We start from the raw sequence: 19,373 nt of genomic DNA on the forward strand, positions 1-19,373 counted from the left end.
CTGAGGGAAGGGAGTGCCTGGCATCATGCAGAAGAACATGCAAATAAAGCAGCACCACACCAGCAGAGCTCTGCTTGGCCTCTTCTAGGCAGAACTAGCGAGGCAGTGCAGGACTCTGAGGCAGGCACACAAACTCCCTACAACAAAAAGAGAAGCAAAAGAATAATCTTTCCTTCATTCACAAGGCAAGGCTGGCAGCGCTCCTGATGGCGCCACCGCCCTTCCCACGGCCAGGAGCTGCAGGCTGAGAGCTGTGTTTCACAGGAGTACAGAGGGGGATCTGCAGGAGCATTTCTGCAGGCAGGAGGTGACCAGAGCTTGCCAGGGCTCCTGCTGTTTCTCTCCAGATAAGACTGAAGGCCACCTATGCCCTGCAGCAGGGACACAGAGACATCTCCCTCTCACCACCTCCTGCTGAGGGTTCATTCCCATGGCAGACCAGCCCTGGCTCTACAAGACTCAGGTCCTGAAAATATTATTTAAAACAAAAAGTATTGATCCTGTCTAGATTCTAAAGAAACTTTCATATACCTGTTCATCCAACCAACACCCACACAATCACCCCAGTCACAGTTAAAAGCAGAACCAAGTGTCTTTTATTTCCCATTCCTCAGCCTGCGTGTTTTACATACAGTAACAGTCACTATCCAAGTGACAGACAAGGAAAATAAACCATTACTTACTTTTCCCAAAAGCTGCATTTCCCAAAAAAGAACAAAGTACTTTTTAATTATTACCAAGAACTGCCATTCAAACTAGTTTTATGTAACAGCACTATTTAGATTTGATTCCCCCTCTCCTCCTCCTTCTCAGTTAAGGAATAACAAAATTATTACCCTTAATGAATTAAACAGTTCCACAGAAGAGGAACTGGGATAAAAAGGGAAAATTTTCACCTTATAGTAACACACTACTTCACAGAATGATAAACAGTGTTCCCAAATTTTAAACATGCATGTTTGTAGAAGAAAAAAAACCGGAGTATCTACCAGCAAAGTTGAATTTTGAATATTCAACACAGCAAATCCTTTCCCATCTCAAACCCCATCGCAATCTAGCTGGACTAAAAGCAGTCTCTTACCCTCAAGGAACTGTACAGACAGAAGTGATATAAGGACAGCTCATAAAACAAGAGGTATCTCCCAAAAATCTTTGTCAAAAGATTTTTTGTCTTCCCAATGTTTATTTCCATGCATACAGTTTTTTTCATAAAATTTTCATAGTCTTTTCTGTAGGAGCTAAAAATAGTCAAACAGCATCTTTACAGCACATTTGTCAGGAAAGCAGCAGGCTTATTGAGCAAGGTAGTGCATCGCTCCATTTCACAGATTCACTATTCCAATCCAAGGACAGGCAGACACCCAGTCTATCCTCCTGTAGCAAGTCTGGTGATCTAACTCACAACAGAAATTTATTGGCATAATCTCTAAAACAGTCAAAAAATACCAACAGAAAGCAAACTCAAGTCAGATTATTAAATCTGACCAGCTCCTGGCTTCTGGTATTTGTTGACCTGCACTTACAATGTTTATGATGATAGCAGCTCATGGACCAGCTGCAGAGGAGCAAAAGGGTTAATTTTTGATGACAACTTTCCTCACTTTTTCAAGGACCAGTTTTCATCAGGTGAACAAGCCAAATCAAATTGATCTTTAGCTATGAGACCAAAAAAAAAAAGGAAGTAGGAGGTATGGACTGCCCCTTTTGGCAACTGCTGAGTTTTTCTGGATTATTTGCTATCCAGCATGACACCCTTGATTATTTAAGCATGATAAACTCCCCATCAAGAGACGAACGAGTCAGCTACAGGAACACCAGTGCCAGTGCCAATAACAATGGCACAGGTGCCAGTCCACAGCCAGAGAAACCTGACTGCACCTTTTGATTTAAATTGGTTACAGACAGTACAAGCCATCTATGAAACAACTCAGAGCCACAGGCTGCTGCATGGTGCATAAGAGTCAAAAACAAATGAAAACAATTCACACTAAATCCTGAAGACCAAAGAAACCCTACATACAGAACAGACAGTGTGAGCCAAGTGTCAAGGACATGAAGGCAAAAAGATCCTAATTTGAATAAAGACAAGAAGAACACAGTATTTAGGCTTTGAGACAAAACAACAAATGCCCATCTTTTAAGAATTCCTAAAAAACCTCCATTTCTTACATGGTAGCAAAGAACAGTGAAGACAATGGAGCAAGAACTCACCAAATACTACACAGTCATGGGCACATTCGTAAACCCCACACAGTGAAACTGCTCCACCCAAAACCTTCCAGAGAAACCCAAGATGAAAAGCAGGAGAGGCTGTTTCCCAGCCTAATGCCTTACACCACAGAGGTTTTCTGCCAGTCTTGCTTTTTAATTAAATATGGCATTTTGGGATCCAGTGATAAAACTGTATTACTGCATGGTCTTCAAAGACTAGAGTCAACTGAGGAAAGGTATTTCCATTGTTATTTTTTTGGTGCTTTATTCCTTACAAGTTTCCATACATTATTAAAATTAAGAGGTTACATTTATTACATTACTACACCAACATTAATACCCTTTTATATTTGCTAACCTGTGCATTTCTTTAATCTTGTGCAAACTAAGAGCATACTGAACAAGTTCTATTTCTTAGCTGTAGAAAAACAAATATTTCTTCATTTGCATTCATTCTGTACAGAAGAAACTCAAAACTGTAAGTCAACAAAACATTAAAGACTATTACAATCCTCATACATGACAAATGAAATTAAATTACAAGTCAAGATGAAATTTTCTTGCCAAGAGCTTCCATTGCAATGTCCTAACATGGCACCTTTCTAATGGTTTTGGACGTAAATTAAACAGAGCAGAAACAATAATGTGGCCGCTGTAATTTCACAGAGAATACACCATATTCCTGTATCCAATGTTCAAAATAGTGACTACCAAGAACACTGTTACAAGCCTGAGAGCTTTGCACCTGTGCATAGTAAGTTTTCATACAGTCTTGAATACTTAAAACACATATTCTAAGCAAAATTTAACTACGGCAGTAAGTGCCATCCACCTCATTTTGGCAGGATGAGAGCCAAAGAACAGCATGGCAGCTACAGATTCACATTTCCCTAAATAAATAGTAGTCTCATCATGTCTTACAAGTCTGGAAACCAACCTGACATTTCAATCAAATTTTAGTTTAATTTTCATTTCTGTTGAGCCTCAAAATTCAGACACAAAAGAAATGACTAAAAGCTTAATCCTTCTATTTATTTTGCACCAAGTGAGGACTTGTCAGGAAGAAGTGGGCGAGCTGGAAGTATCAACTAGGAGATACTGTGACTACCTGCTCCACTGCTGCACCACTCAATGCCACCTATAATTTACAGATTTGCAACGCTGACTGCTGATCCCTGATCCAGAAGACGAAATTATCTGGATAACATGCAGAATACAAACGCCAACATTGTCTTTCCCACACCTGAACGTGTCATGAGAGGAGCCTTTTTTTCAGCTCCTCAGACAAGAAAACTAAAAATAAGTCTTTTACAACCCAACAATCTCAGCCTTTTAATAGGTTTTGAGTGCCTGGGATTTTGATGGGAATTCCTTCCTAGAGACATTGCCTGTGTGGTGTGTGCTTGTCTAGGAGAGTTCTTGTTTAATGTCTCTAGACAGCACTCAATGTCAACCTCAGTTTTACAAGCAAACCCAAATGAAAATAGAGATAAATTAGTAGTTTTGGAAACAGTAAACATAGGTGAATGGAGGGGAGAGGGTTAAAGAAGCAACATCGAGAGTTTCAAGCTCCAAACACTTCTCTAGGGAACTCAGTGATGGTAACTTTTGGAATGACAAAGGTGACATTTTTCTAACATTTCTAGAGGCTTACTGGAAGCCAACACCATTTTCATGTCACTGGAATGACAACTTCTTTCATGGGAAATATTTATTGCATCATGATCTCCATGACAATAAGAAATCACATTTCTGTCTTCAAATCTGTTCAGATTCAATCTGTATTTCAGAAGCTTCTCTAGAGGCATTAGGAGCACTCCCAGTGCCTAAAATGCATTTTAAAGAGGTCATTTAGACAAATATCCAAGCTGGTCACATCTTCCCCTCCCCTACTGAGGACACAGGCCACCACATACTACTAATTCAGCTGCCTGGAATCAGTCTGTGGCTCTGGAGAGGTCCTGACCTGTACCCAGAAAAGCACTGAGGGTCCTTCCAGAGCCACTAACCAGAATGGCAAAAGCAACAAAGCTTATCTGCAATGCTTTGCAGGGACAGCTGCAGGTTAGGAAAGAACACCTAGGAGTGAAAAGTAGTGAAAACTCACTGCAGAACAATTCACGTTGGAACTCCAGGCCTCTGGTTACAGCCCTTGCTCAAAACAAGGCTGAGTTCAGTAGAACACTGAGCAAGAACAGAGATCCATCCCTCCACCTCTCTGAGCACACATTCCAGAGTTTTGACCATCCTCATGCCTCACCCCAGCAGGTGCTCCAAGAGAGCCAGGGCCTTTGATTATGTTCCTTCTTATCTCAAGGCAACAAGTCAGGGTTGGGGTTTTTTTTCATTTTTAAACAAACTGCTACTTTAATTATCAGTCAAGACTGATGCATTAAAATGTTCTACAAACTTAGAAATTTTACCCTGCTAGCCATTTATGCACCTCAAGCTTCCCGAATCTATTTCTTCCTGACTCTGCCAGAGACAGGACTTGTTTCTACTATGTGGCCCCCATGCAGCATGATATTTACAAACACAGGAGGAAAGCTCAAAATAGGCTTGGATCAGAGCAAGTGATGTTTGAGTACAGCCTTTAACTCCTCTGAGACCCCTGCATCTCTCCCACCATGGACACAGGCATATAAAAGGTTCAACCACAGTATACAGAAAGGACTAAAAACGTGAGCTGGAATCTCTTATTTATGCTGTGTATAAATGTCAGATAGGGTTTATCCCAAAAATAGAAAAAAAATTAAATATATTCAGTATGAACTCTCTTCTCAAGACATAACAGAACAAGCACTACTTTACACTGTGCCACATTTCTCAGACTTTCCAGTACCTGAAGAATAAACATGACATACTGAAGCTGCCTGCTGTATTGCAGTCAATTTGGTTATGCAATTAATATTTGTATTTGCACAGGCTGGCTCTGTGACTACATTTTAATTTCAAACATGCTGACTATGAGACAAGGAGCAAGAACCTCATGTACTCGCCTTCTGAAAACACCACATAGGAGAAGCAGGGCTGTACTGTGTATACTTATGACTGATAATTATTTTTTTAATCAAGGAAAACCAGATGGACACTAGCAGAACCCCGAGTCTTAAAAGACAGGCAGCTATCAGGAGACTCTGTTTTCTCAGTTCTCATCAGGAGCTGCTCCAGTCAGTAAATGTCATTTTATCTGAAGATGTGCACCATGTACTTTGTGTTGTTCCTGTATCAAGAGTTAATATGGACTGCTGATGGAACTCTGTGTTCCATTTATCCACATAGGTTAACAACACACTGCAGATTACGAACTACTGAAAGAGGTGGATTCCTTTATCTCCAAAAGATGACTTGCACCACCTGCAGGTCTTAGTAGAGGGTTACAACAGTCTAACTTTCGGGGGGGGGGGGGAGGGAAAAAGTAAAACTTTCAGACACGGATTTTACGCTACTGGGACAACAGTTAAGTCCAATATCTCCTGTACAAGCAAAACAAGAGGCTTCCTTCAAAACAGCCACTGAACAATCAGTCCAGCTTGGGCAGTTCTGTGAGTTTGAGGAGATTTGCACTGGTTGGTGTTACACGGGGTCCTTAACACGGCACACTTAAAGCTAAGAAAAAATCAGTAGCTCCCCTTGACGACAAAGGAGACATAAAGGAAGAACAGTCCAGGTATTTCCTTCTCAAGCCACCTTATGTTCTAAACTGGGGTTTGCAATCCTTAAAACAGCCACAATATACTGTAAAGTCTTCAGAAAACAACTTGGTGACTGCATATCTTTCAAAAGATATTTGAATCTGTCAGTACATCTCACCAGCCCCACTAACAGCTTCTCTTATCATACTTGTTCCTTGGGATTAAAAAAAGAACAGTACTACACCCTTTGAAAAGCATGAAGTTTGGGAGGATGAAGCTTACAAGTAAATTACATTGCTTTTATCTCAGAGAATTGAATTCATCCAAGTAGTACTTCTAAGCAAGATGCATTCAGACAGAAGGCAGCAGAGTAAAGTGAAAAGGTGTCACTAGGGTATTTCAGTGCCTGTAAGTAGAGGTTAAAGCAAAGTACTTTTAACAAATTGCAGCTGCAAGGACTCTGCAGCTGGGCAAGATACAGGAGCTTAGCAGTGGCCTTCTATCAAATTCATAACACTTTGATACACTGACCTCTACAAGCTTCACTAAGAGCTTCACTCCATTTAATTACTCCCCTCCTCCTTTAAATATACCTTTTCCTACCTGCAGCCAACATTAGCCACACAGAATGGCAACACGAAACACAGAGGTGACAGTAACTCTACAAACAGGTCAAGTTACATTTTCTGCCTACAACTCAACCCCAGTTTTATAAAGAAAACACTGTCTCTTCCAAACTTGGGAGATTTCTGATGTACAGTAATAAGCAAACATGTCTCACACAGAAGTTAAAATTTCTAATGTTTACTTTGACATAAGAAAATTACAAAATGGGAGTTCTAACTTTCAAAATTTTAAAAACAACACAATCATAAAATTAAATTTGGCTCAGATCTTAGGATCCAAAACTGACAGACACAGATGATCTTGGGTACTTTGTCAAGAACCAACAATGAAAGCTTTTGTAACACATGCAGGAATAAGATCCAGCATTCAAAAAACCTGGGAACAAGTATTTCAGTGTCACATTAACAACATTTCTAAGTGGGCTCTGATCAAGTTACTACACACCATTCTGCAAATGATTAGGAAAAGTAGAAAAACTTGTTGAAGAGAAGCGGAATAATTCAGTCTCCAGAAATCTAGAGAGAAAACTACCATCCTGGTTTTGGCTGGGATAGAGTTTATTTTTTCTCAGTAGCTGGTACAGTGGTGTGTTTTGGATTTTGCATCTCCTCCCCATTCCACCAGGGAGGTGAGAGAGCAGTTCTGTGCTTAGCTGCCAGCTGGACTTAAACCACAACAACTGCTCTTTGCATAACTTATTTAAATATCAGCATGTCCAAGCCAAGATTTCTTTTTTTGGTAGTAGGGATCTGTGCCCAACAGCATATACAGACATACCTGCAATGCCTTATGTGAAATATGAGCCTTAGAGGATCTATCAAAGTTAAATTCAATTTTCTGGCCTCTTCTGCTTTGTCAAGATACACTTTAACACACATTTTGTAATGCATTAACCTGCTGATTGCTAGAGTTGCATGGAATTTTGTTTTAGATCATAAGAATACAGATATATTTAGGAGTAGTTTAAAAAATGTGTAACTTGTCTTTGCATGGTTAACGTGCTCAAGACAAAGACACACAGTATGAATTCAGCCTTTGCAGTTCTCCTTTGAGAAGGATTGAGAATTATCTGTACATTCTCAGCAGACATTTATCAGATTCTCCAAGGCTTCTTATCAACTGATGCTGTTATCAGGACAGCCACACGGTGACAGAGGGCAGGATCAAAGAGCAAGAAAGAAAAAGGCCCCGCAATATCCAGGCATGATTAGAGTGACCTACCACAACCAAAAGTAGCTTTCTTCTGGAAACAGGAAGACATCACTACTGCTTAACTATTTGAGTGTTCAGTTGATTTTTTTTTAAACTGGTAAACTTGAAGTGACATCAAAATATTATTATACAGGCTGAGCATTTGCATATGAACAACAGTCAGTAAGTGGCTGCTACACTGCCTTGGCCTGTAGCACAGGATCATTCAGATCACCTAAACACATTGCACCTCCTCTTTCAAATGTATAATTGTAAAAAGCATTTAATTCAACAGTAACCTGTCAATTTGCATCTCAAGGAATAATATCTTCTGCTCTAACTGCAGTGCATTACAGGGTAGCACACAAAAGACTCCAACCACTATTATTTCTTGGTTTGCAGCATTCTGTGCTTAAAAAGAAAGGGCCTTATATAAAATAGTTAACTAACTTGTTTAAGTCTACCAAACACATAATATTGTTACCTTTCTTCAATTCTGGTCTTGTCCATAAGTGGTTGTTTGATCCACTGATTAACTAGTCTTTGTCCTTGAGGGGTTCTGCATTTATTCAGTAAACCAGCTAGACACTGTGCAGTATTTGCATTCTCCACAGAACTCTGGAAAGAATGAAAAAAAAATATGAAGAAAAAAAGAAAAAGAAGATGAGTTAGTGAAGGTTACTGACACCCACTGAACAGCACACAGCTATTTAGGAAGAGAACATGGTTTTTTTCCTATTAAACTTGGCACCCACCAGAAATGGTAAATGAAACAGTGCAGCATCAAAGTACTTAACTCTGGTCCCTGGAGCATGGCAAGCAAGCAATAGGTTTGTCTATTTTGAAACCAATCCTAACTGAACAGCAAAGTTAAAAGTGTACCTAGTCATGGGGCAGTTTGCACTTTGAGTAGCAAAAATGGAAATACATCTAGGTATTTGCTGGTTTGCTCTTCTTAAGGTCAAAAAATAGGGATCCTGTCCATCACAAAACAGCAGCAAGAAACAGGACTTGAGTTCAAGGGTTTAGTTTGAGAACCTTGGGGTTTGCTGGGGGGGAACAACACAACAGAATCAGGTAATGGGGAAGAACAGTTACTCGAATTCTCTCAAGCTTCCCCAGATCACCTCTGCAGTGCTATAAACACCTCTAAACTTAGCTCTGTTCCAATTACAGTTTACTACCTATAATTCAGTTTAATATTAGCTGGACTCCAGACAGCCTTTTGGGCGTTTTTGTTGTGGTTTGGTTTTCACACAAACAGCTACAAAGCAAAAATTGTGGTTAATATTAAACAAACAAGCTTGTTTCAACTCTTGACTTCGAAATGAAAATCTCAGCCCTCTCTACACAAGAAAATCTCCAATTAAAACAGCAGGCAAGCATTCAACTAGGAGTAGGTCTGGATGCCTGCAAACAACTAGGATGTAGAACTAGAATCACAACAACAGGAAATGAATGCAGTGAGAAGGAATATTGACACATTCAGTCCCTGGAATATCTAATACCTAAAGTGGATGTGCCTATTTTCAGTGTTCTGGACAGTATTAGATATGAAAAACTAGATAAGTTAGTTTTAAAATTAGATAAGAAAGTGTCACGGAATACATATACTATACACAAATTACCTACTTCAGCACATCCAGTGAAAGGTAAAGTATGTTCCATATAACCAGCTGCATCTGCTGCACCATAAGAACTTTACCTACACACCCCACAGAGCAACCCCGATTACAAAATAGTTTGTCTTTGCTTTAGTGATGTCCAAAAACCTCCCCCCACATATCCTACCATGCAGGTAACTTCCTGCTACAAGGTAAAACCTTTGTTCCAAGGCTCACAACAGCCCCTGCAGACAGACACAGCAGCATATTTCCTATCACAAGACATGTAACACCTGCAAGGACTTGTAAAGGAATGTGGCTAAAACAGAACTTCCTAGAACACCCTCAATAAAGCTTGAGAAGAAATGTAATTTTTGCTTCATTTCCTAGACAGGGGCACAGCAGCAGGAAAAAAAAAATTAAAAATTCAGAACATCTCTTTTCAGGGCTAAGCAGGTCAGATGCTGAATATATGCTCTGTTTTCCTGCAGAAGTTTCTCCAAGGTAAACAGGGGCCATAACCTGTGATTTCTTCCTATAAATCTGAAATGCAAGCAGATTAGGTCCAAGCAAAGATGATTAAGCAGGGTTTACTAATGTGGAAACAAAGGAGAAAAGCTGATACACCACACCACTTTGAGTCCATGTTTCCCTGTAACTATAGAAATGGGCAAAGCAGAAAAACAGACTTGGCAGGAGGTATGAAGGAGCCTGTTAACCTGTTTGGATTTGTAGAAAACGTGTCTAAAAAAGGTAAAATTGACATCATCCAGTTAGCATGACATGGTGCTTTCAGAATGTTCTCAAGTACTGTCCTGTTCACTGCCAGCCCTCCCTTCCCATCACCACCTTGCTCCTGCCATGTGTTACATGTTCCACTAATACCATCTAACTCAGGCTTGTATTCTTCTCCCAAGAACAGCACGACTGTGGCCCCTTCCTACCTCCTTGATGATCTTCTCTCCCCTTCTACACTTAAACTAGTAAGAAACAAAAACTAAAAAGGTGGTAACAGTACCTATATGTTTAAAACACATATTGCAAGGGAGTAGCTGAGAACAAAGCTAAAATGTAGAAGTTGCCATTAATCTGGATCTGGGGAATTGCAATTGGGCAGTCAGGCTCATTATCAAGCAGCTAAGTAAGTATATTGTAAACCAGTTACTAACTCAAGTGTGCATTTCTTACCTGAAAAAGGTTGAGGGCTTGAACAGCGGCATTGTCTAGAACCATATATTGACTAAGATCAAAAGTAGTCAGTTCAAATTGTCCAAAATTAGACTCATCTGACAGCAACTCCAAAAACTTGATAACAGCCGACAAAGATGAAACAGCAACCTGAAGATTTTTTTAAAAAAAAACCACATCACATTCTAGTTAGAAACAGTTCTGAATCCAAGAGGGTTTGATAAATGCTCCTAGAAGATTACAGCTGGGGAAGGCTTTGAGCCGTGTCAATTCTGGCAGGGCTACGAGAGACTCATCCTGTTTGACAAGACTTCATTTCCATAGGGACGCTCTATGGCACTGCAGCGTCTTTCCAGGCAGGTGCAAGAACAACACACGAGACAGCTGCATAATCTGATAAACAAAATGTGAAGCTGCACACCTTGCCAGCTTTCCAAAGCTGTTATCAGGATGTTTCCAGCTTGAGAACACAAACAAGTTATACTGCAGATAAATGAGATATGCTGGATCATCTCAGGACATGGTTTCAGGGTTAGTTTTCAGCCAGAACAAGGATCTGATCTGACTCACTGCACGGCATTGCTGAGTGCCAGCACAAAAGAGAGGAAGCAGCATGACTGACTTGTTCAGCTGCAACACTCTTCAAACAACTCTAATCTGTTATGAAACGACACATTAAGGGAGGATAACTCCGAACCTCACACCTGCAGTGAGCATCAGCAGCGAAGGGCGTTTTAAAACTTGTTTATCTCAACAAATTGCCGCTTGTTTGCAGCTAAGAACAAACATGCAGGCACTAAATCATATACTTAAGCCATAAGACAACACAAAAATATTATCATAAACATTACTCTGTTTCCAAATACCAATTTTCCTGTCATGCAAAATAACCAGAGTATTGTATTTCAGTCCTCAGGCTAGATAGCTTATGAACAGCAGGCACCTCTAGTGCAGTCTATTTGCTTACCAGAGCTTACTGCTTTAAAGAGGTAAGTGAAGGGTTTTCTCCAGTTCTTCCAGGACCCCTGGTATCCAGCTCTGACACAGACTCAAGCTGAGCAGAACTGCTGAACACTTCAGCAAGAATGCAGAGGAGATCAGCTCACATCAGGTGCACACACCACTCCACTTCTTAGAAAGAGAGGCACATTGAACATTGCTCACCTGCTTTTCCATCTCTGGCAGTGCTGCACTATTCATCTGCTCTTCTTTTTTTGACTTCAACAAGCGATTGAGATCCTGAACAATATCTTTGGTTGTGAAATCTGCCTTCTTCCTGTCTGTAATCAGGATTCCTCCCCTCTGAATGACCTGTTTGTTCACAAACACACAGAGTTATCATTTACTTTCAATATTCAGGGGACAGATGTCAAGCACACAGAAGCAAACTCTGAAGTGATATTTATTTACTGCTAGGCTGCGGGGAAAGACAGACAAGATTTTAGAACTTTTGTTGATTAAAGTGCAAATCCATCAACAAATAATACATTTTGTATGCATAAATCAAAACTTCCTTGAATTAAGATATTGATCCTTTGTTGTTCCACAAATCACAGAGCCTGGCTAAAAAATCCAGAACTGAGCTTTTTAGAGGTTTTGTCTGTCAGCCACAGTGGTTCCCTTACTTGTCTCAGTTTCCCCATCTCTCCTGCAGTTTCTCCTCCTGGCAGCACGCACTCCTTTGGGCCCAGCTGAACCAGTAGAGCTTCAAGGTTTGAGAACTGATCATTATCTGGGAACTCACAAACACTCAATTTTCTCAGCGTAGTGTCGACATAGCCCACTCCTACTACTCTCTGTCCATCAGCAGCAGACAGCTTAACCCCCACAACCCCAATGGCTGTGGACATATCATTGTTGGCAAAGAGAACTTCCTCAAACTGGGCAAGATTTCCTGGAGAACCCTATTTAGAAAAAGAAGAACACTTTTTAAAAAGAATGTACAAACACTCTTTCTTTCTTTAAAAATAACAACTGATGAAACTAAGTACTGAACAGTCCATTAATATGAAATACACAGCCATTTTATTTTTTTAACCATTTGAATTTTACATATCATCTACACAGAGCAAAGCACTTCAGGTTTCCTTTATTTCCCAACCTATGGCAAAGACACAGAGCGAGCTCTTTCAGCCACAGAGCACTAGAAAATACAGCAGTATGTATAACAGATATATAACAAACAGGTGTGATTTTTCATCATCAGTCCCTTAAAATCCCAAAACTCCAAGCAGGGAAAAGCGATGGGTTTTTTTTTTTTTTAATCTCACAATTATAAAGAAAGGCTGAAAATTGTACCTTGTAAGCTAAATACCAGTCATTTTCTTTGACAGATTTGCTCCCTGCTTTGTTCTTGTAAACTTCAACTCTGTAATGACGAACCAGAAGCAGGTCCCTCACAAAAGATTCAAAGTTCATTTTACTAAGCACAACACTCTCAAGCTTCTGAGTTCCTACAAAACAAATAAAGAAAATTATGAGATGCCTGAATTTGTTCATAAAGCTTATTTTCTGTAATCAAAATGCCCAAGAACAGCCTTCAGAGGACACTATTCTAATATCAAAGAGGCAAGTGTGTAGAATCCATGAAAACAACACAAACCCACAACATTCAACTGGTTAATATAAATGAAGAAAGCATCTCCAAATAAAAACAACGCTCAGTTCCTAATTTCACTAAATCAGTACGTTAACATATACACAGGGATATGTTCCTCTCACCCTTCCCCTCTCACAGTATTCTTGACTTGATTTACTAATTAATATTTCACACTGCCACCCTATTCACACTCACACATGTGCCAAGACATTTCCCTTTTATCATAATATATCCAGTAAAAACAACATATCCTCAAAAAAAAAAAAAATTAACAGATTACATTAAAACCTAACTTAGAAAGTGCCTAATTGACAAACTTCTTGCTTCTGCTCCTGTATGTGCAAGCAGATGATGCAGCTGAACAAATTTAATTCCACACAGCTGCCCAAAGGACTACTACCTCCCCACCTCCAGCAGCAGCCTACTCAAGGAGTAACGAAATTCCACTAGTGAACAACTTGGGATTTCAGGTGAGAACATTAAGTTTTCTGCCAGGTTGGGAAGTGGAACTAACTCAGACTGGTGTCAGATAGATGAGAGCTAGGTAACACACCAAGTAAGCACAAGCAATAGGGAGTATCACATCCCTCTTTCAGCAGCATGCCTTCATCACATTGGAGGCTCTTCCTCCCTTCACATGAAAGATGTTAAACAGCAAACTTCCACACCCATAGGAACTTATGGGTTTATTTTAAATAGGATCTTTTCCTTTTCTTTCCTCAAACATCTATTAAGATTCTTTGAAACAGGTAAAAAACCTAATTCTACATAATTATGTTCTCTTTCCCAGTGCAGAACTGTCCAACTAAACACAACTTTTCTTATTCTTTCAGTTGAGACAACATAATACAATAGCAGGGGATGGGGAGCAGCTGAAGTTTACGTGTACTTTGAAATCATCCTGAAAGCAACAAGTGCAGTTTTATGCTTTTAGTTGGATATGGTAGATAAGGCTTTAGAGGGTTTAAAACTGGAGCTGGCAGTCACATGATTACATCTGCAAAAAATAACTTCTAAATTGAATACGAAAATAATACTGATGCATGTTTCTAGTCTGGAAGACACATCAAGCTTTGGAGAAGGCTGGGGTTTTGTTTTTGTTTTTTTTTTTTTAACATAGGAGCTCATCACTCACAATAAAAAGTGAAAAGCGTATGAGAATGTCACGCTCTTCTTAATGCTGTTGGCTCACACAAAAAAAAAATTGTTCATTACAAAGAGGTTTATTTTGCAAAATCTGAGCCAATAACTTAGCAACATTGTGTTAACGCTAAGGTTTGACTCTTCCAACAAGGTAATTTATCTTGATGCTCTTACACCTGACATCTGCAAGCTGCACTGTCTTATACCAAGTGATAAACGAAAAGCAGCAGGGGGTGGATGGAAAAGAAAATCTGACGAAATACATAGAAAGACTTCAAAGTAAAGAACTGCATCCCGTGGTTCCAGGCCTCAATGAACCAGAGCGGTCACTGCAACACGGGGACTTTACAGCACCTCCCTTCCCGCATCCCTCCGCCCCGGGAGCGGCGGGAAGGGACCCGCAGCACCGCTCGCTCGCTCGCCCTGACCGGCCCCAGCCTGAGCCCAAGGCACCCGCGAAATGCCACTTTGTGCCCGATCCCCGTGACACCCGCGGGCCTCGGCCTTGACAACAGGGCAGCGCTGCACCGGCTGCCAGCGGCTCCCGCACGCTTCCAGGGACTACAGGGGGTTCCAGGGACTACCTGGAGCATCCAGGGGCATCCTTCCCCCGCTCCCCCCCGGCCACCCGAGGCCCGCCGCAGCCAGGCCCGCCGCAGAAGAGCCCCCCCGGCCCCCAGCGCTGCCCCTCAGCGCCCGCTCCCGGGGCTCCCCCGCGCACGCCCGCACCCACCCGGTGCCCCGGCCAGCTGGCGGATGACGGCGCGGGTGCGGAAGAGCTCGCGGGCGGCCAGCCGCGCGTCCGCGCCGTGCACCGTGTAGTAGTCGCCGCGCTCGAAGAAGCGCACGGTGGTGTCGGGCTTCTCGGGCAGCGAGAGCACGGCGCGCACGAAGCCCGCCTCGGCCCCCGCGCCCTCGGGCCACACGGCCTCCCGCGGCGGCTCCACCGCCATCTTGCGCTGCCGGTCCGGCTGCCACCGCCTCCCGCCAAAGATGCCACGCGCGCGCCAGCGCGCCAGCAGCGGCGCCCAATCGCTGCGCGGTCCGCGCCTCGCGTCACGCCCGCTCCGCCCAATCGCTACGGGGCCCGCTCCGCGCGTCCCGCCCCCCCGGCCCCGAGCCGCCCGCGTTGCGGGAGCGCGCAGGCCCGGCCCGCCCGGCGGTGGCAACGCCGGGGCCGCGGGGCTACGGGCTGCCTCCGTCTCGGAACTACGGAACGCGTTTGGCTGGAAAACACCTCTGAGGTCATCGCGTCCAACCTAGGACCGAACACCGCTGTGTCAATCAGACCATGGCACCGAGTGCCGCATGCAGCCTTTCCTTAAACAGCTCCAGGAACGGTGACTCCACCACCTCTCCGGGCAGAATTCCTCCTAATGTCCAACCTAATGTTGGACAACCGGTGTGCCCCCGGCAGCAGTGCCGAGGCGATCACTGCCTTTAGTCCATGAGGAGGAGAGTGTCCTGTGGACCTGGAGTGTGGTGGCCCCCAGGGCTCCGTGCTGAGGGAGATTCACGGGCTGCCAGAAGGCGAATGCTGAGCACAGCCCGAGAGCAGGGCTGTCACCGGGGGCGGTCACACTGCCAGCGGCTGTGGGTGACAGGCCCCCCTCTGCTTACGGCAGGAATGGTGTCCAGAGACCCCATGTGCTCCCTCCAGCAAAGAGAGAGCAGCTCTTGCCCTCCTTACAGGGGGGGTCGCTCCTCCCAGGCAGCACAAGGAACAGGGGAAATGGCCAAAAGAACCCAAGGCTTGACCCGCATTTACACATGGTGTTACCCAGCCCAGGGGCAGAACGGGCACGGATTGGCCTGCGGCACTCAGAGGTATCCTGAGTCCTGGCTACAAGGTGGTCCTCGTGCCCAGAATGCTTTAGGTTTTTGATTTTTTGTGCTCTTTTCCTTGCATTGTCCTAAGCGTTTTTCTTTTCTGTTTTGTTTGCCTTTTTTTTCTTCTTGTGCTGTAAAGGCACAAAGGAATAGAAACAGCATAGGTGACAACCTTTCTCATAGTGATCATTGTCTAAGAATAATGAGAAATGCTGTGTTTCATCAGCTAAGTCAAGTCTTCTTGGAAACTCCTCTTGCCTTGCGCTGCCTTTCATCTTTCCAGTCAGAAATCATTGTATCCCAATTCCCAAATTCTTGTATCCCAATCCAGCTGCCTGCACATTATCACCTATAGACAAAACACATCTATTTTACATGCCTCAGTATTTGTTGCGTAAATGTTATGTTCTGGTTTGTGTACCTTTCTGTACCTTGTATGGAACATCCCCTTGTTTGCCCACCATTGCTTTCTCTCTCATTTCTACTCTGTGTTAGTCAGCTTCTCACAACTCTTCTCTATCCTTCCTTTCTTCCTCCCTCCCAGCTGGTTCCAGCTAAGGAACGCTTTTGGGACCTCTGTTTCTAGAATTTCTCACCTAGCTTCTCTCTTCTGTCCAATTGGTGAATCAGTGTGCTCATCTTTAATATTTCTTGGTGTCAATACGTGCTTTCCAAAAGGCCCTCCGATGCTCACTTAAGAACTCCATTGGCCTGAAGGTGTTGCCATGTGCTGCCTGTTCCACCCCAGGGAACACTTTGGTGTCCCCACCTCTGCCCCTTTCTTGCTCGGTGTCACTCTTGGCTTCCTATCCACACTTTGGCCTTCCCCTCCCAAACCCCAGTCCTGTACCCCTGAGGTAAAACAGCTTTTCCAGCAAAGGCCTTCAAACCCCTTCTGTAAATGTATTTGCTGAAGGATCACAGGTGGTTCTTGCAGTGAAGAGAAAGTCCAATGTGCCTTGAAGAGAGGAGCAAAGCAGGCACGTCTCTAGAGCTTTGACAGCTTTGTAGTAGCCCAAAATCTTCCTCCTATCTCCATAACGATTGTAAAAATGACACTGCTCTGGCAAGTCAATTGTATTTGTTTTCAGTATGAATAAGTGTACTTTTCTAACCTTTTCAGAAATAGCTAAACTATCTGGTCTGATACCTCCCTCCACCAAAAGTGCTTGCTTGCAGCAATACCCACATAGTAAAATTCACCCTGGACAACCATCATTTAGGAAATACATTACCTTGGGAATGCACTCACAGTGTCAGGCAGCCTTGCCAAGCACCGGTAATACGAGGTCAGCCCAGAATAGACATTTTGAACAGCTGCTTGTCTTTGTACACATTGATTGTTACAGATAAGGCAGAAGATAGGACAGGCAGAAAAGGGGTGTCGCATACAAACATCTGGAGACAGGGTGGACTCCAGGGACCTCACTGCCACTTTCAAAAGCGGTAAAATAATGTCTGCTATCCTGTAATTGCTGCGCGTTTCAGCGTTTCCCTCTCTCTGCCCTGGGCTGGTTGCACCTCCTCATTCAGCACTTTGCTCAAGGCAGCTCCGCAGGCTCCCATTCGCAGCGAGCCTCCGCCCAAACTGGCCGCTAATGGCCTGAGCGTGGTGACCACAGCCCGTGAAGAACATCTGTGTTGTGGCATCCCTTGCACAGAACAGCTCAGCACTGATCACCTTCCCTTGGAGCCTCTGCCGTTTGCTGTGTGCCATTGCTCTTCCCGGGCAGCTCCAGCAGGGACTGGCTGATCCACACAGGTCGGCTCTGAGTGGGGACCATTTCCCTGGCGCCAGGCTGGGTTGCTTCACTGGGCTGTCTCTAACAGAACACTCCCTGCTTTCCCCCTTGCCTACCAGGAGTGACGGGAATGAGATGTCTGAAATTGTTATGCTCACGGCAGATGGAAAACTCGTGTTAATCTAGACCTTAATTAATTTTGTTGCCTTCTTAGGCATACGTAGCATATAGAGAAAAGTTACAATGGCTTTTCAGTTAGGAAAGTGGATGTCCTTTAACCACTTTACAGGAAAAAAAAAAGAGAAAAGAGAAATTAATTTTTGCTCGTGGTTAATTGTGTACAGCTGTGATCACTGGCAGCCCTAAAGCTTTTGAGCTGGTGGGCATGCCACCAGAAAATCTGGTATCAGACTGATACGTATCTGTGTGTGCACACGTGTCATGCAGCAGAGACTTCACATTAACAAGATAAGAATATTTCGATAACGTAAGTTTGAAAACAGAAAATATGGCTGTCGCCTTGTAAACAACCTTTTAACTTTCTTTTGTTTACTTTTTTCACTCAGATTGGGCACGGCCATGCTCTGCTTGGCAGGCAAGTGTAAGAATTCTGCAGTGCATTTAGAGGGTAGTAGAGAAAAAAACACTTCTTACATGTGTGAGGTCTTCACACATTATAAACTGGTCAGTGTTTCCTCTAGCATCACACACCACCTCCTTTTTGTGCACGTCTGCCCTTGCCCTGCTAAGACAAGGACTTTGCCAAAGTTCATAAATCTCTCTGAGTTTGGGCCCAACTATTCCAAACACACGAGGTAGCCCTGCAGAGTGCCTGACTGCCTGCATGCCCCGGGATGGACCTTTACCAGACTGCAGCCTGCCTCTGCTGGGAGCTGCTAGAATTCCCTAACTAGCACATGTAAAGTTGGAGCAGCAGAGCTGCCTGCATTTTTAGTTTCCTAGGATATTTTTCTGGCTATTTCAAGTAATCCAAAGTCACCGTATGCTGGTGATCAAAGTCCAGCAGGTGAGGATATAAATAAACATGGTTCACAAACAGTGTTATTTCTCTTACCAAACTGCTCTGACTGTTCGAGGGGGTAATGGGTACAGTACTGTCAACAGACCCTACACATGACCCAACACCTTACACTGACCTTCCATTTTCTAGTTGTGGAAACTGTGCTTTGGCATTACTTAGGTCTTAGAAGGAAGTTGCATAGACTTTATTGGTCATGCTTTCTCAAATATATTATTTGCATACCCACTTCTAAAAAGTCTGTCCTTGTCTTTACATAAACATATATTTAATTTTACTCAGCAGTAATAATAATATATATTTGCTACTGTAATAATTGATGAGGAAGTAATAGATTTGCACTTGCCTCTACAAACACTATTTTCCCATGCTGTACATAGGCACTAAGATATATGTTATTACTAGGGTTTCTTGCACACTTTGTGTCTATCCCTCTCTGTAACACAAAAATCTCATTTATCCAGTCTTAAATTATTCAATACATTTTCAATCTGCCCTTCATATGCTTTCTCAAAACTGACATTACATTAAAAGAGAGGAAACATGGTATCTCAACTTTGTGTA

The 19,373-nt window shown here is 42.9% G+C and overlaps 1 protein-coding gene across 1 annotated transcript in view; it reads right to left on the reverse strand.

Annotated features, from left to right (window-relative positions):
• MSH2 (mutS homolog 2) overlaps positions 1–15,174 on the reverse strand; it is a 45,616-nt gene extending 30,442 nt beyond the window's left edge. The window contains exons 1-6 of the mRNA XM_048298629.1: positions 14,932–15,174; positions 12,755–12,909; positions 12,082–12,360; positions 11,621–11,767; positions 10,457–10,606; positions 8,149–8,282 (exon numbers count right to left, since the gene is read on the reverse strand). Coding sequence (XP_048154586.1) covers positions 8,149–8,282; positions 10,457–10,606; positions 11,621–11,767; positions 12,082–12,360; positions 12,755–12,909; positions 14,932–15,151 — 1,085 coding nt within the window. The 5' untranslated portion in view covers positions 15,152–15,174. The remainder of the gene's footprint in view (positions 1–8,148; positions 8,283–10,456; positions 10,607–11,620; positions 11,768–12,081; positions 12,361–12,754; positions 12,910–14,931) is intronic.
• Positions 15,175–19,373: the final 4,199 nt, after the last annotated feature.

The sequence above is a fragment of the Corvus hawaiiensis genome, chromosome 3 (genome assembly GCF_020740725.1).
Source record: "Corvus hawaiiensis isolate bCorHaw1 chromosome 3, bCorHaw1.pri.cur, whole genome shotgun sequence".
Lineage (NCBI taxonomy): Eukaryota > Metazoa > Chordata > Aves > Passeriformes > Corvidae > Corvus > Corvus hawaiiensis.